At 51.9% G+C, this 17,712-nt stretch overlaps 1 protein-coding gene across 1 annotated transcript; it reads left to right on the top strand.

The window, feature by feature from the left end:
* The first annotated feature begins 15,060 nt into the window (after positions 1-15,060).
* NEU2 (neuraminidase 2) lies at positions 15,061-16,564 on the top strand. Its single transcript, XM_075530146.1, has 2 exons — positions 15,061-15,276; positions 15,635-16,564. Exons 1-2 carry the CDS (start codon positions 15,061-15,063, stop codon positions 16,562-16,564), a joined length of 1,146 nt encoding a protein of 381 aa, XP_075386261.1.
* Positions 16,565-17,712: the final 1,148 nt, after the last annotated feature.

Below are 17,712 nucleotides of genomic sequence, written 5' to 3'. Positions count from 1 at the left end.
AGCTCGATGGGACACGTGTAACCCACTCCTCTTAGGCCCCTTCTTCTGAGATCAGGAGAGAGCATGCTCTTGTCCAGAGGCCTGCAACCTATCAGGAATGGAGCGTAGACCCAGATCTCATCTTTTTGCCTCTATGTTGCAGTTCACGTCTTCTGACCGGCACTGCCCAGAGTTAGGTCGGGCTTTACGCATTGAGAATGATCCTCGCACACCAGTCCCATGTTCTGGGTTCCCAAGGCCCCCTGTACTTCTGGTCAACTGGTTATAGATCTGAGGGGTCCCGCTACCCTCTCAGGTTGGTCAGTTCTCCAGAATGACTCACAGAACCCAGGAGAGCACCATCCTGATTATCGTTTAGCAAGGAGGATGCCAAAGAAGAGATACGTGAGGCAAAGGCTGGGGCAGTGTCTCAAATACTAAGCTTCCGTGTGTTCTCCCTGCACATGACACTCCCCGCCCCTCCTCTGCCACGCACTGTCAGTGTATTGTCAGCCAAGGAAGGTCGTCGGCACTTCCATGTCAATAGTAGGCATGAGTGTTCCAATTACGAGTCATGTGATTTAAAGCCGTCTCTAGTCGCTCTCATCTCCCTCAGAGGTGGGTTGGTATCACATGGCCAGTCTTCACCATGAATCTACTTGCTAACACAAACCATCAGTTATGGTCTGAAACCCACCAGGAAAACAGGGAGTTCCAAGGCTATAGAGCAGTACCTCCCCAAAGCTAGGGGCCAAGACTGAACTCTGAGTAAAGCACTTCTTAAGACCAGGATGCCTTATTCAGCTGTCTCCCCAATACAACAACCAAAGATGGGCTAAAGGCAGACCCGCAATCTGCAAGAGAGGCTAACACAAGATCTACAAGAGAGGCTAACAGAAGATCTACAAGAGAGGCTAACAGAGATCTACAAGAGAGGCTAACAGAAGGCACTCTCGGGAACACCTCTCTGAGAGAGTGCTGTGTCGGGTGAAACACTGTCCTCGGCTCCAGTCCTACCACCTAAAGGTTGTCTGGGCTCAGTTTCCTCATCAGCACAATGACACGATAGTCATGCCTATTTCCTAAGCGTGTTGTGAAGATGAAATGGATAGATATGTGTAAAGGTCTTAGCGAGCCCAGTTCTTGGTAAGTGTCGTATAAGTGGTGGTGTTAACTAAGAAAGAGGAGGAGGAGAAGGAGAAGAAGATGATGATGATGATGAAGAGGATGCGCCTGAGACTTGCGGGCGACAGTGTTGTTGGTGGAAGTGCAAGTTTGGGCCGGATGGGAATTGCTGAGGATGGCATGGCGCTGGCATCATCTGTCTCTAAATGCTTAAAGGATGGGGCAGTCTGTAGGACCTGGTGCCCACAGCCCTTCTTCCTCTGTGCCAACATCTCTTCACCAAGCTCATCCCTCGAAGCATCACAGATTGCATAGAGTCAGGGTGCGTGTGTGTGTGGGCGCGTGGGCACGAAGTGAGGACAAGGCCTGAAGAGTGTCCTGATCTCCGTGGGGCATTTATTTATTTATTTCAATCCTTTTATTGGGGCCTCATGCAACTCTTATCACAATCCAGACATGCATCCACTGTGTCACGCACATTTGTACATTCATTGCCCTCATCGTTGTCAAAACATTTACTCTCCACTTAAGCCCCTGGCATCAGCTCCTCATTTCCCCCTCCCTCCCTGCTCCCCCTCTCTCATGAATCCTTGATAATTTATAAATTATTATTTTGTCATGTCTTTCCCTGTCTGACGTCTCCCTTTACCCATTTTCTGTTGTCCGTCCCCCAGGGAGAGGTCGCATGTAGATTCTTGTAATCGGTTCCCTTTCCACGCCACCCTCCCTCCACCCTCCTGGTATCGCCACTCTCACCACTGGTCCTGAAGGGATCATCCGCCCTGGATTCCCTGTGTTTCCAGTTTCTATCTGTACCAGTGTACATCCTCTGGTCTAGCCAGACTTGCAAGGGAGGATTTGGATCATGATAGTGGGGGGGGGGGGAGGAAGCATTTAGGAACTGGAGGAAAGTTGTATGCTTCATCGTTGCTACATCGCACCCTGTCTGGCTAGTCTCCTCCCCGAGACCCATCTGCAAGGGGATTTCCAGTGGCCTACAAATGGGCTTTGGGTCTCCACTCCACATGCCCCACCTCATTCACTATGGTAAGATTGTTTGTTCTGATGATGCCTTATACCTGATCCCTTCGACCCCTCGTGATCACACAGGCTGGTGTGCTTCTTCCATGTGGGCTTTTTGCTTCTGAGCTAGATGGCCACTTGTTTACCTTCAGCCCTTTAAGACCCCAGACGCTATATCTTTTGATAGCCGGGCACCATCAGCTTTCTTTGCCACATTTGTTTATGCACCTGTTTGTCTTCAGTGATCGTATTATGGAGGTGAGCACAAAATGATATGATTTTTTGTTCTTTGGTGTTTACCAACCACACCGACTCTTCTTGCTCCACTAGGAGACCAACCAACTCCACCATGCAGGGGTCATTGGCTCTTGTTCAAGGCTATGGCCTAAGTTCTTATGACGATGAGGAGTACCTAGCAGACATAGGATACATGTTTGTTGCCCGAGTGGACTTGTCTCCATCCTCAAGGGCATTGGAGACGATGGATTGAATTCGGTCCTCTGAAAATACAAAGGGGCTTCAAAAATTTTGTGGAAAGAAATCCCACTGTCTTTTAATTCCATGTTTACATGAAGTGATTGAAGCACTTTTGTATGGGTTGTAAATACTAGTCTTAATATGTGTGTTTCTGGGAGCTCTGGTAGCAGAGAGATTAAGCACCCAGTTGCTAGCTGAATGGTCAGTGGTTCAAACTCCCTCTCTGCTCCACCGGAGAACTACAATGATGACCTTGGGAGCCCTGTGTCGCAGTTCTGCTCTATTCTCTAGAGCCTCCGGAGCTTGCTTTAATGGGTTAGATGAAAACAAATTAGTTTGTCTGTTCTCCTAAAGATTTATAGTCTCAGAATACTTTGTTCTATTAAACTGGTACTCCATGATGCTCACCTTCCCGACACAATCACTGAAGACAAAGCGGATGCATAAGCAAATGTGGTGAAGAAAGCTGATGGTTCCCGGCTATCAAAAGTTATAGAGTCTTGGCTCTTAAAGGCTTGAAGATAAACCAGCGGCCATCTAGCTGAGAAGCAACAAAGCCCACATGGAAGAAGCACATCAGCCTGTGTGATCATGAGGTGCCAAAGGGATCAGGTATCAGGCATCAAAGAACAAAAAATCATATAATTGTGAATGAAGGGGAGTGCAGAATGGGGACCTAAAGCCCATCTGTAGGCAACTGGACATCCCCTTATGGAAGGGCTGTGGGGAGGAGATGAGCCAGTAGGGGTGCACTGTAGCAGTGATGAAACATACAACTTTCCTCTAGTTCCTAAATGCTTCCTCCCCAATCCCCAGCTATCATGATCCCAATTCTACCTTACAAATCTGGCTAGACCGGAGGATGTACACTGGTACAGATAGGAACTGGAAACACAGGGAATCCAGGATGGATGATCCCTTCAGGACCCGTGGTGAGAGTGGCGATACCAGAAGGGTGGAGGGAGAGTGGGGTGGAACCAAGGGATCTACATATAACCTCCTCCCTGGGGGATGGACAACAGAAAAGGGGGTGAAGGGAGATGTCGGACAGTGTAAGATACGACCAAATAATAATTTATAAATTATCAAGGGTTCATGAGAGGGGGGGAGGGTGGAATGAGGATCTGATGCCAGGGGCTCAAGTGGAAAGCAAATGTTTTGAGAATGATGAGGGCAATGAATGTACAAATGTGCTTTACACAATGGATGGATGTATGGATTGTGATAAGAGTTGTATGAGCCCCCAATGAAATGATTTAAAAAATAAAGACAAACACCTAAAATAAATAAATAATAATTTAAAAAAGACTTATAGTCTCAGAAGCTCTACCTGAGGTTGCAATGAGTCAGAATGAGGAGCCCTTCCGGGTAATCAGTTGAGGTATTACTGATGGTGGACTGCGGTCCTCAAGGGGGCAGGTTCAAACACACCAGACACACTGTGGGAGAAAGATGAGGCTGTCTACTCCGGCCACGATTTGCATTCTCAGAAACCCTACCTAGACTTGTTCTGAGCCAAGGTCACCGCATGGTGGTGCATTTGGTTTGGTGGCTGTGATTGGGATTGCTTTCTTACGTGAATGAGGCAGAAGAGCCAGGCATGTCTGGAGTCACTCTCTAGAGTCAAGAAAGGGCAGATTGAGCAAGCAATCAGTAGATGGGAAGATAAGCACACCTCAGGGGAAGGTCAAGGAATTAAGGCACAGCAGCTGGAACAAGGGCCTTCCCCCAGAGAGAGAGAGAGAGAGAGAGAGAGAGAGAGAGAGAGAGAGAGACTTCCACTGGAGCTCACACCCTAAAGTGAGCTCATAGCACCCCAAACAGTGAGAAAACAACTTCCTGTGTGGTATTCCAGAGAGCAGAGGCTAAGGGAGGAAATAGAGAAACATCACAGACACACCCACCCTTCGACAAGGTATGCCCCGCTTACCCTCCAGATCCTGTCAGTTCTGCTGCGTATCTGAGCGAGCCTGGATGGCGTCGCGGTGGCGCCCGCCTCTGCTTCGTCTTGGCTTTCCCTAGTCTTATCTGAAAAATGGACAGTGTCACATGCAGAAAAGTACACGGGGTTAGCTCACCTCTTGGTCTTGCCGTCTTCCAATGGTCTCCAGGATAGAATTTAGCTGGCTTAACTCACATCGTGAGTCATTAGGACCAGCCTCCCAGTCAATTCTGACCCATGGTGACCTCATAGGGCAGCGTAGGCCTGCTCCCTAGGATTCCTGAGACTGCCAATCTCTATGGAAGCAGGTAGCCTCATTTTCACTCCCTGCTGGGTTTGAACCACTGACCTTTCTCATAGTAGGCCAATGCTTAATCCACTGTGCCACTAGGGTTCCCATGCATGATTACCAACCAACCAACTGCCATCAAGTCAGTTCTGACTCACGTGGACCCTCTAGGACAGAGTCAGGCTGCCTTCCTAGAGTGTCCAAGGCTGTCAACATTGATGAGAGAAGACAGCTTCATCCTCCCCCGCCAGAGGAGACTGTTGACCTTGGGGTTGGCCGCCCACTGTGGACCCACTATTGCCATTGGTGTCATTGTTAGGTGCTGTTGAGTCCGTTCCGAGGCACAGCAGCCTGATGTACAACCTTATGGTTATGTTGGAGCCCGCTGATGCCGCCACTGAGTCGATCCATCCTGTCAAGGGTCTCCCTCTCCTTCACTCCCGCTCCACTTAACCAAGCAGGGAGTCCCTTTCCAGGGACTGTTTTTTCCTGACAATGTGTCCAAAATATGTGAGATGAAACCTTGTCATCCTCGGATCGAAGGCACATTCTGGCTGTATTTTTTTTTTCTTTAAAATCTTTTGATTGGGGACTTGCACTTTTATCACAATCCATCCATCCATCCAGTGTGTCAAGCGCATCTGTACGTTTGTTGCCATCATCATTCTTAAAACATTTTCTTGCTACTTGAGCCCTTGGTATCAGCTCCTCCTCCCCGCCCTCCCTCCTGGCTGTACTTTTTCCAAGACAGATTTGTTTATTCTTCTGCCAGTCCACAGCTCTTTCAATATTTTTCACCGACACCACAATCCACATGCCTTGATTCTTCCCTGGTCTCTCGCCACCATTAGGGAAATGCAAGTCAAAATCCACTGTAGACCCCGCTGCCCACCCACAACAGAGTCGGTTCCCACCCAGGCTGCTCTAACCTGTGCCAGGTTTTCAGTGGCTCATCTGGGGGGCAAGAAAGTTCTGCAGGAGGACCAGGATTGGCAAGATCCAACTCCAGCTCACAGTGGACCTGTGTGTGCCAGAGAAGACGCACAGTGCAGCCTGAGGACTCCCTGGGGTTTGTGACGGCTGGTTTTTCAGAAGTAGATTGCCAGGTCTTTCTTCCAAGGCACCTCTGCACAGACTTGAACCCCCAGTCTTTTCAAGAGTAGCTGAGTGCCCTCCTACCCATGTGCACCAACCAGGGGCTACTTATCCACACAAAACAAACAAACAAACAAACTCACTGCCATGGAGTTGATGCCAACTCACAGTGACCCGTATAGGACAGGGTAGAATGTCTCCTGTGGGTTTCTGAGACTGTCACTCTTTACAGGAGTAGAAAGCCTCTTCTTTCTCCCGCAGAGCACCTGCTGGTTTTGAACTGCCGACCCTGTGGCATAGCAGCCCAACTCGAAATTCACTATGTCACCAGGGCTCCTGTTCACACCCACTAGGGTGGTTAGAACCAGAGAGCTCAGACACGATCATTCTCAAAGACGTGGAGAGATTTGGACCCTCCCACGTCGCCGTAGGAATGTAAAAGGAGTAGCTGTCATGGAAAACAACCGGCAGTTACCCAAAAAGTCCAATTCAGCATCATCAGATGGTCCAGAATCTACTGCTACAGATCCATCCATCCAGAAGAGAAAATGGAGCAAGAGAGAATGGAGGGATGTTGGTCAGCCATGAAAAGTTTGCCCATGAGTTTGCCCATGAGTAAGCATCGTGGCATTATTCATACTAGCGAAAGGGCAGGTATGAACCTCACGTGGTCCCTCTGTACGTGGTCCCTGGGGTGGTTCGTACTGGACTGCTAACTGGAAGCCCAGCAGTTCAAGACCACCCACCAGGGCTGCAAAAGAGAGGCCTGACCCTCTGCTTGCGTAAAGACCGCCGCAGCCAAGAAGAACCAAGGTGCTGGGTGAACCTCCTTGTCTATGAGACCAGAAGAAATGGAAGGTGCCCAGCTGCTTCAGTCGAACATCGGCTCCTGGATTCCGCGTGTCGAGAGCTCTAATCTGTGGACATGCTCCCGTCTAGCTGCATGTGTAAGGTAGAGCTGGGGCCATGAAAGTGGGCAGCTGGAAGGTGGGGAAGCATTAAAGAACTAGAGGGCTGTTGTGTGTTTCCTCGGTGCTATTCTGCACCCTGATGGCTTATCCCTTCTTTATGACCCTTCTGTGAGGGGATGTCCCATTGTCTACAGATGGGCTTTGGGTCTCCACTTCACCACCACCCCCTCCCGCCCCCTCCCCAGTTCCCGTCAATATGATTGTTTGTTTTGGGTCTTCTGATGCCTGATACCTGATCCCTTCAACACCTCGTGATCACACAGGTTGGTGTGCTTCTTCCATGTGGGCTTTGTTACTTCTCAGCTAGATGGCCGCTTGTTTACCTTCGAGCCTTTAAGACCCCAGACGCTGTATCTTTTGATTGCCGCGGGCCTTCCTCTGTTTCTGCTTTACCAAGCTTGTTGTCCTTCTCCAGGGACTGGAAATACGAGTCTGAGAGGTTTTCAAAAAAAAGATTTTGTGGGAAAAGTCTATTATCTTTTTATTCCATTTCCCCACTAGCTTTTTGAAGCCCCTGGTATGTTGGAAACCACTCCACCGTTACACTATCAAAAGGTATATTTTATAGCATGTAGACTTTATCTCCATTAGAAGATAGGGGACAGGGAGGGGCCACCCTTGAAGAGGCTGCAGCCACTGGTCCTGGAGGGGTCCCCATCTGTCCTCACCATCCCACGACCTCCTCTCTGAAAGCCCAGCCACCCACGCGCCTCACACTTAGTCCACACAACCATCTGTCCCTTCTCCCAGACCTCCTCTCGGCACCCCGTCTTCCCTGGGAGCCCCTTCTCCCGCTTGTCCACATTAAAGAGTCTGCTCACACCTCCAGTTCCACGTCCTCCGTCCTCCGGAAGGCCTGCCCTTCTTGTGTCTCTTTTGGAATTTCTAAGCGAGTGTCCCTCCTCCTTCGCTCCCACGGAGGACACAGAAGTCCAGCCTATTGTAAGAAGGGACCGGAAGTCGGGGCCCTGAAGAAACAAGCCTTTTCATCCGAATTACATCAATGCCCTACATTTTTATCAAGGACAGACTTCCCGGAACCCACCCCTCACTGAGCTGAAATAAGCCCTTGATCAATTCACCACGGAGGTCCTGGGCTGCAGCTTCCGTCTTGCATTCTCGTTTTCCATCAGACTTGATCATTTGCCGTTTACAGTCCTGCTCTCGGATGATCACCATCTACAGTCTGAGTGTGTCACACACGTCGAGTTCTTCCGACCATGGTTAGGCCCTCACACTCCCCCCCTCCTTGTGGCTCACTTGCCCTTAAAGGTGCCACCTGAAATGCAGGTGCTTTTCCCTGAAGCCGTGCAGGGAATTCCTCCACTCCACATGGGAGGAAGGAAGGGAAGTTTTGACATAGAAAGTGTACCCACGAAGAGACACAGCCGTGTGACACCCCCTGTCCTTGGGGTGCCCTGTTTGAACCAGAGTACCGAGATATACACCTTTGGGCTTTACACTCGGGGGTCATGTACAGATGGTTTGTATTGACCCACGTTGCAGGGGAGCCACGGGAAGCCACTGTTGACCTTGCTGTTGCCGGTGGGAACCATGGAGTCCACTTTGAGCCAAAGCAGCCTCATGCACGACAGAAGGAAACACTGCCCAGGCCTGCCCCGTCCGTGCGATGTTCCCACGATCGAGCCCATCGTGGCACCCAGATGTCGCTCCACCCACTTGGGAGCCTTCCCGCCTTTTCACTGCCCCTGACCTAGCCAAGCACGACGTCCTTCTCCAGGCCCTGGGCCCTGTGAAAATCACGGAGATTCAGGCCAGTCTCAGGGTGTCTTTGTTGACGAAGCAGACAGCAGACTCTAGCTTTTCATCACTCAAACAACAACGAAAACCAACAACTTCCAAACTCACTGCACTGAGTTGATTCCGACTCATAGTGATCCTACAGGACAGGGTAGACCTGGCCCCCTGGGTCTTCCAGACGGTGACTCGTTACGAGAGTAGAAAGTCTTTCTTCTGAGGAGCAGCTGGTGGTCTTGAACTGCAGACCTTTTGACTAACAGTCCAACGTCACCACGGTGCCACTGGGCTCCCGCCCTCATAGGTCCCTAAGAGAAGGCTCTCGGTATGATCCGTCCCATGTGGGTGCCCATCCACTTTGTTGACTTTTGAACAATGGGTTGAGTTATTTTCAGTAAAGCACTTGCAGGCTAACTGCATCAGCTAAAATCACTTCTCCGACACGAGTTGTATTTTGCTATGTTTTCCCCGCAAGAGTATTCAATATAGATTGAATGAAAGACTGATAAAACAACAGCAAAAACCCGTCCGTTGCCCTGGAGTTGATGCTGATTCATGGCGCCCCTCTGTGGTCAGAGTAGAGATGTGCTCCACGGGCCTCCAGGGCTGTGACCTTTCAGAAGTGCATCGCCAGGTCTTTCTTCCAAGGCACCTGGCAAGGTGGGGACACGAAGGGCAGGAGTGAGGGGTTTGAACCACCAACCTTCTGGTTAATAGCCAAGTAGGTAACTATTGGTGCCACCCTGGGACTCCTTACAAGGAAGTCCCTGCGGAATCCCAAGAACAGACTTATGACTCGGGGGGCAGTACTTGACACCCCACCTGACCTGGCTGAGGGACATTCACAAAGGTCAGCCAACAGACCTGGAACTATGTCTAGGCTGCTGCTCCTCCTCCTTCTTCCATACGTCTATCGGTAGAAGACAGGCAGGACAAACAATCCCAAGGAAAAACAAGGGGACCGACAGTTCTGAGGGGACATGGGAGAGGAGGAGGCGGGAGGAAGGGAGCGGTGAGCCTACAAGTTCAGGGACAGGTCAACATCAAGGGATCTAAAATCGACGGTGAGGAGGGTGTAGAGTGCCTGATGGTAACATAGCCGAGAGGAACTACCGAGAGCTGAATGAAGGGTGAACAAGGAAATAGAGGAAATAACTAGGAGGTAAAGGCCATCTAGAGGTAGAAATATAGACATGTATATATGCAGATATATTAATATGTAAAGATAAGGGTATGGGGTATGCATGTATATTTATATGTTAAAGCACTAAAGCAGCAGATGGATGTTGGGCCTCTACTTAAGTCTTCCATCAACTCAAGAACACTTTGCTATAATAACATGACGCTCTGTGATGCTCACCTTCCCGACAAGATTGCTGAAGACAAAGCAGGTGCGTAAGCAAATGTGTTGAAGAAGGCTGATTATGCCCAGCTATCAAAAGATATAGTGTTTGGGGTCTTAAAGGCTTGAAGTTAAAACAAGCAGGCCATCTAGCACGGAAGCAACAAAGCCCACGTGGAAGAAGCACACCAGCCTGTGTGATCATGAGGTGTTGATGGGACCAGGTATCAGAAGATCAAAAACAAACAATCATATCTTTGTGAAGGAAGGAGAGGGGTCAGAGTAGAGATCCAAAGCCAATCTGCTGATAATTGGGCACTCACTCACAGAAGGGACACACAGAAGGGTTGACTCATCCGGGTGCAGTCTAACGCTAACAAAACACACAGCATTCCTCTAGTAATTTAGTGCTTCCTCCCCCCACAATCATGGCCCCAGTTTGACCTCAAAACTCCTGTTAGACAGGCATATGTGCTGCATTGGTACATGTAGCAGTTACATCATCTATTGTCCATTTGAGACTGAAGAGTGAAGGGGTGGAGTTTATGCTGTCAATCAGGTTGCAGCTTGATGGCCTCATTTGGAGGTGCTCAGGGGATAAATAGCTCACTGGAGGCGGGGCACACACTCACTCCCTGTGAGACATTCCTGTTGACAAGCCTGATGGAGCTACACGGATGCAGCCAGAACTCAGAGAACCGAAGGAGCCAGTGCTGGCAGGGGTCTCCGCGTGGCTTCTCCAGTTCCCAGGGCTGCATCAGGGTAGGTCCATGTGGCTTCTCCTCAGGGATGTCTCACAGGAAGTGAGCAGAGAGAGAGTCTCATCTCTTGCCTCCAAGGAAGAAATACGGAATTTCGCAGAATTCTCAGGAGAAAGCCATGCCCACACAGAGGCCTCACTGACAGGCTGGACTCCCCCCCTACACTCTTAGTCCTCAAATTGACAAACAATTATATAGCGACCCCCGTCACCGTCAGTCTCAAAACATCGAGGATGGTGCGGAAAAAGGGGGGTGTCTTGTTCTCTTGATCACTGGGTTGCTATGAGTTGACCCGCCTTGAGAGCCCCTACCAAGAACCACAATACCAATTGCAGCAATTTCAAACTAGCAAAGCTCGGTCGTGGAGGAATGGATAAACACACTGGAGGACAGACACACAATGGAAGAGCACGCATCTCTAAAACACAGTGACGGACTGTCAAACACCTCACTGCACGGACCAGATTGGAAGACATTTCGCTCCCCAGAGTTAGTCCATCTCCTAAAGATAAGTTTTCATGACATCATTCTTCTCAAGGGGGAAATGGTTTTTCACACCAAGGGAGAAGACTTTGACGACGAGGATGAGGCAGAGGGTGGGGTGGGGGAAGGGAGATGGAGAGTGGGTCGGGTAAAAAAAAGGAAGAAAGAAACACACACACAGGGTGGGGGGATGGCTGGTGACTGGGATACTCACTGTTCGGCACAGTGAGTTGTGCGACTCCCTGTGGTGTGTTGTTCTTTGTAAGTGCTATCGTTCACCCACAAAAGGGAAATAATAATTAATTCATTCGTTTTTAGTTTTTAAAAAAAGGAGAGGAAGAAGACCCTCCAGGTCCCTTCCCGGTCGGATCCAAACACTGGTCTGAGTGGTTATGAAAGGAGTGTGGTCGCCACATCCTCTGGTGTCAACTTGAGAGGATTAAGAGTGAAGCAGTAGAGTTTAGCCTGCCAATCGGGTCGCTGCTTGATGACCTCATTTGGAGGCACTATGGAGATAATTAGCTCGCTGGAGGCGGGACGCACACACTCTCTGCTTCTTCCTCCCGATGACAAGACACATGGAGCTAAGTCAGAGCCCTGGAGCTGGAGGAGACATGTTCAGATGCACGCCAGCACTGAGGTGCTTCCACTGCCGCTGGATCCACAAGACTTTCCACCCACTGGCCTGTGTCCTCCCTCATTCGGCATCACTGCATGTGCTGCATGAGTCTGAAGAAGAATTTATAGACTGGTAATGGACAGATGGGCTGATATTGGATTTATGGACTAACCTGGACTGGGCTGGGATATTAATGTACAACTGCTCTTTGATATAAAGTTCTCTCTTAGACACACATCAGTGTCTCTGGATTGGTTTCTCTAGCTCACCCAGGGTTAACACGAGGAGGAAGAGTAAAATTGGAAGAAACTTAAACAAAAAATCCTCATCACCTATGAAGGGGAAACAGAATGAAAACCATAAACATCTGCCAATTGCGCAGCCCACCCACCCCCTACTTTGTCCTCGCCTTAAGAGCCTCCGGGGGGAGAATAAGAGGCTCTCGGAAATCCACCTCCTCCACTGCCATCACCACACTGAGGTCAGAACTCCAACCATCTCCTCCGAGTAGTCCCTCACAGATGAACAGACTCAGAGTGGCAGGGGAATAGAAATCCCACCCCAAATTACAGGATGCCCCTATGGGAAACCCAAGTGTTTGAAAGCTTGATCCTTCCACCCTTCCCTCTTGCTCCTCTGTCTCCAGTAGAACGCATCACACTTTATCACCCAGGAATGGTGCGCTTCCGCCTCTCTTCCCTGCTAGAGGCTCGCCCAATTCAGCTGCCCCTCCTCCAGCGTCTAGCCGAGAGCCAAGCTACAGCAGGGGCTGACATTTACTGTTACAGACAGAATCCTTTTCAAGAATTTCCTCACATTCTCCAGACGACCCTACGACATAGGGACTATCATTAGGCCCATGTTAGAGAGGTGAGAAAAATTAGTTTCACAGAGGTGCTGGAACTGGGCCAAGAACATAAGTCTCGCAGCACAGCACTGAAGAGGCTCTTAATTATCCGGTGGCTCTTTAATATTTCCTCCCTGACGATTAAGGCTTATGCTTCGTCTCATTCATACTGTTAGACCTACGCAGGTTCCGGAGTCTAAGTGAGATCATTCAATGCAGGCATGCCAGGGTAGAAGACCCTACAGAAACAGCAATGGGAGTAATGATTCCCTGAGGATACGGGAAGGCGGGTGAGGGGTGGGGGAGGGGGAACTGAGAGCACTGATGACGGCGTAACTCCACTCGAGGGGAGCGGGTCACAGGATTGTCGGCGAGCTACATATAAATAGTAGAATAGTAACAATAACAAATCACAATAACAAGGTTCCTGGGGGAAGGGTGGGGGAGGGAGGGGATAACGGGAAGCCGATCTCAGAGAGGTCCAGAAGATGTTTTGAAACTGATTATAATAGCAATTGTACAATTGTGCTTGAGCTCTTGGGATGATGGAATGTTCAGACACCTATAAGAGCTCCCAATAAAACAAGGAATTAAAATAATAATAATAAAGTGTAAAGAACACAGAGCTCTGCACAGCCATCCCTCCTCCCTGGGTGAGTGAGTGAATGAATGGTCACCTCTCTCACAGGGCAGTGGGCAGGTCCAGGGGGGTCTTCAGAGACGGGGGGGGCTCAGATTGCTGATGCCGTTGTGGCTTCAAGTGGCTTCTGACTCAAATTGACCCTCATGTTCATCAGAACGAAACACTGCTCACCCGGCACCACCCTCGCCGTTGTTCTGTCCGAGCCCGAGCCCGTGGCTGCAGACACGGTGTCCACCCATCGTCTCATTGAGGGCCTTCCCCCTTTTCGCCGCCCCTCGACTTTACCAAGCACAAGGTCCTTCTCCGGGGACTGGGCTCTCTGGACAACGTGTCCAAAGTAGGGGAGGTGAAGTCCCGCCGTCCTTGCCTCTAAGGAGCACGCTGGTTGTACCTCTTCCCGGACAGACAGACAGACATGTTTGCTATATTAGCTGTCCGTGGTGCATCCACTATTCTGGGCCAGCCCCGTCCTTCAGACGCAGCCATTCTTCTGCGGTCTTCCCTGTCTGCGTGCACCGGAGGCAACGGGAATGCCATGTCTTGGGTCAGGAGCACTTCGGTGCTCGAGGTAACCTCCTTGCCTTCCAACACTTGTCTCGGTAGTCAAGGTCTAGCATCTGCTTACCCGCCCAGCCTTAGACGAGGCTGGGACAGGAGTGGACTGGGCAGAGGGTGAAGCGGGGCCCCCAGGAGAAGCCCAGTGGGACTCATGTGCCCCCTGAGCTAGGCCAGTCCTCCAGGGTTACCTCACTTTAGGACCAGGGGGCTGGCAGCTCCCACACTGGTCCAGGCCAGCCAAGGGGAACAACCTGGGGATCGGCTCTCCTCCTCACCCCTGCCTCTGCATGGGAACAGCCCAGTGCCAGCATTCCGCACCGCAGGGACGGTGTCCAGGTCCTGGGAGGGGACCAGAGTCAGCTCCCAACTCCCACGCATGTCTCCAGGCCCTGCCCGCCCTTTTCCGCATGTCTCTGCCTGTGGCTGGAGGACCTTCTCCATCCTCAGCAGCCTGTCTTCCCTTCCCATCGTCCCCTGCTCCCTGCCCTCAGGGCGGATCCCACACTGTGGGGGCAGCCGGGCCTTAGCCTCAGGCAGCCTGCGGAGGGAACATTAAGGCTTCCCCCCCTTTGTTTTCTTCCCCCAAAAAAACAACTTTCTAGGGCTCTGGAGTTATAAAAAGCTCCCACGTGTCATTTCTCTGGCAGTTGGACAGAAGCGGAATGCCACTTGCAAGCGCTCCTGTCCTCCCTGATGTTTAGTATTTGATTGATGGCCGGGCTTGGCAAGAGTAGCTGAAGGTTATCATAAAACTGTGCTACCTCAGAAATCAGAACTTAATGCAAGTGCCAAGTGCCCTCTCCCCGGTTTCTCCTGGGCTAGGGCACCCTCTGGGGCAGAAGACCGGCTCCGTTGTGGACACCATGGCCCTCTCCAAGGTGACTTCAGCGGAGTTCAGGCACAACGCTGGGCTGCCAACCGCGCAGTCAGCAGTTTGAAGCCACCAGCCACTCGCCGGAGAAAGATGGGGCTTTCTACTCCCGTCCAGAGCGACGGTCTTGGAAACCCACAGGGCCAGTTCCACCGCTGCCCTGTATGGGGTCACTATGAATCGGCGTCAACTCGAGGGCAGTGAGTTGGGTTTTTGAAATGTGACTTTGGGTGTGACCGCAGGTGACTCATTCTCCTCCCACACTCTCCCCAGCACGATGGCTTCCCGCCCCACGGCCCCTTGCCCGGTGCTGCAAAGGGAAAGCTTGTTCCGGTCAGGGGACTATGTCTACAGAATCCCAGCTCTGCTCTACCTGCCCCAGCAGAAGGTGCTGCTGGCCTTCGCAGAGAGGCGGGTGAGCAAGCGGGACGAGCATGCAGAGCTGATCGTCCTGCGCAGAGGGGCCTACGATGCGTCCACCCACCAGGTCCAGGTAAGGCCCAGGTGACGGACGGCAGGTGCTTCTGTGAACACCCCTCTCGGCTGCTGTGTGATTGGGAGCCAGGCTGGAATGGTGGGGAATGAGATGGTGGAGGTCTAAGGCAAAAGGTCAGATACATGGAGGGGCCCCGACGGCCCTGGGGAGCTCTGGATGCCTTGTGAAGATGGGTAGGTGCAGTGAGCACCCAGCACTTAATATGGGTTCGCCCTGAACACGCCCTGTTGGCCTGTTGGTAAAGAGTTCTCCTGAGTAACCTTTGACTCTCAGTCCCCTGAGAGGGTATCTCCTGTCATCGCCAGTGACTGGGTTAAGGTTGAGTGTGTCCCTCTTCCTCTCTCCTCATGTCCAGTGGCAAGATCAGGAGGTGGTGGCCCAGGCCCAGCTGGTGGACCACCGGTCCATGAACCCGTGCCCTTTGTACGACGAGAAGACGGGGACCCTCTTCCTCTTCTTCATTGCCATTCCAGGCCAGGTCTCTGAACACCACCAGCTCCACACCAGGGTCAATGTGGTCAAGTTGTGCCAAGTCACCAGCCTGGACCATGGGAGGACCTGGAGCCCCCCCAGAGACCTCACTAGCACCACCATCGGCTCGGCCCACGGGGACTGGGCCACCTTTGCAGTGGGCCCGGGCCACTGTCTGCAACTGCACAACAGGACTCGCAGTCTGGTGTTGCCTGCCTATGCTTACCGGAACCTCCAAGCTCACCAGACACCTGTCCCCTTCGCCTTCTGCTTCCTCAGTCACAACCACGGGCACACGTGGCAATGCGGGCACTTTGTGGCCCAGGACACCCTGGAGTGCCAAGTGGCAGAAGTTGGGGCTGGGGGGCAGAGCGTGGTCTATCTCAACGCCAGAAGCCTCCGGAGAGCCAGGGTCCAGGCGGAGAGCACCAATGATGGGCTCAGCTTTAAGGCGGCCCAGCCGGTAAGGAAGCTCATGGAACCCCCACATGGCTGCCACGGGAGCACCGTGGCATTCCCCAGCCCCCATGCAGAGCCAGCCTCCTCAGACAGGTGGCTACTCTACACTCACCCGTCAGACCCCAGCCAGAGGCTCAACCTGGGTGTCTATCTCAACAAGCGGCCGCTGGATCCTTCGGCCTGGTCGGAGCCCTCTCTGCTGGCCATGGGCAGCTGTGCCTATTCCGACCTCCAGAGCATGGGCTCTGGGCCTGACGGGTCTCCCCAGTTTGGGTGTCTGTATGAATTCAACGACTACCAGGAGGTCATCTTCCTCCTGTTCACCCTGAAGCAAGCCTTCCCCTCAGAGCTGTGAGCCAGAGCTCCGTGACCGCAGAGCTGTGACCGTAGGCCGGTCAGGGGCAGCCTCCCGCAAGCCCTGTCCTTCTGTCATGCTAACGGAGCATCCACTGTTCGCTGTTGTCCTTTCTCTGGGGCCCTCTGGGGGCCAGCTCTCTGTTCTCCTCATTAAAAGTGTGTGGTGAGATCTGACTCGGGCTGTTTTTCTCCTTCGTGGCTCCCGTGGTTCCAGAAGAGTCTATTTTCAGATCAGGAAGGAAGGGACCTGGGTGCTTGCAGCCCCTGGAAAGGGAAGGTGCAGAGAAATCTCCGCAGCTGCTTGCTCTGCACAGCTCAACCTGCCTGCCCGCTCCCACTGCTTCTCAGTAGGCCTCCTGGCATGATCTCATCATGTTCCTGGGGAAAGGCCAGAGACAAAGCGATGTAAATTCGGAGGGTGTGTGTGTGCGTGTGTGCGCGCGTGTTCCCTGCTAAGCTTTCAGAGCTGCACCGCAGCGTGGGGAGCAGCTTTGCAGGGAGGCAAGGCGGGCTCTAGGAGAATCGGGTTCACGTAAGCTGTGCCTTGGCTTTCTAGGCCTGCTGGGACAAATGACAACAGTGTGGGTGGCTTAGGACAACAGACATCTGTCCTCTCGCAGTTCTGGATTCTGGAGGCAGTGCCATACGCCCTCCAAAGGATCCCGAGAGACTCTGTCCTTGGTCTCGTCCAGCTGTTGCCGGCTTGACGTGTTCCTTGGCTCCTGGTGGCCTCGCTCCAGTCTCTGTCCCCTCACGGCCATCTGCCCTCTTTGGCCTTCTCCTCCTCTGTCTCTTATAACGGTGTTTGCTATTGGACTCAGGGTTCATGTGGATCATCTGAGGGTCTCTTAGAGTGTGCTGGATTAGGCGCTGGGCTGCTAACCCCAAGGTCGGCAATTCAAACACACCAAGATCTATAATCTTGGAAACCCCACGGGGCCAGTTCTAGTCTGTCCTACAGGGTTGCTGTGAGTCGCAGTCGGCTCCATGGCAGTAGGTTTGGTTTGGGATGAATAATCCCGAGCGAGCTCTTGAGATGTCTGGCGTAGTTACATCTGCAAAGACCCCTTTTCCAAATAAAGTCACAATCACAGATTCTAGGGGTTAGGGCGTGGGTATATTTGGGGGACTGTTGCTGAATCACAG

This window comes from Tenrec ecaudatus, chromosome 13, assembly GCF_050624435.1.
Source record: "Tenrec ecaudatus isolate mTenEca1 chromosome 13, mTenEca1.hap1, whole genome shotgun sequence".
NCBI lineage: Eukaryota > Metazoa > Chordata > Mammalia > Afrosoricida > Tenrecidae > Tenrec > Tenrec ecaudatus.
Note: the sequence above shows the minus strand (reverse complement) of the source record. Positions and strands in the feature narration are given on the sequence as shown.

Coding starts and splice junctions, on each gene's coding strand:
- NEU2 (XM_075530146.1), top strand. CDS start 15,061: ATGGCTTCCCGCCCCACGGCCCCTTGCCCGGTGCTGCAAAGGGAAAGC. Junction 15,277..15,634: donor CGTCCACCCACCAGGTCCAG/GTAAGGCCCAGG, acceptor CCTCATGTCCAG/TGGCAAGATCAGGAGGTGGT.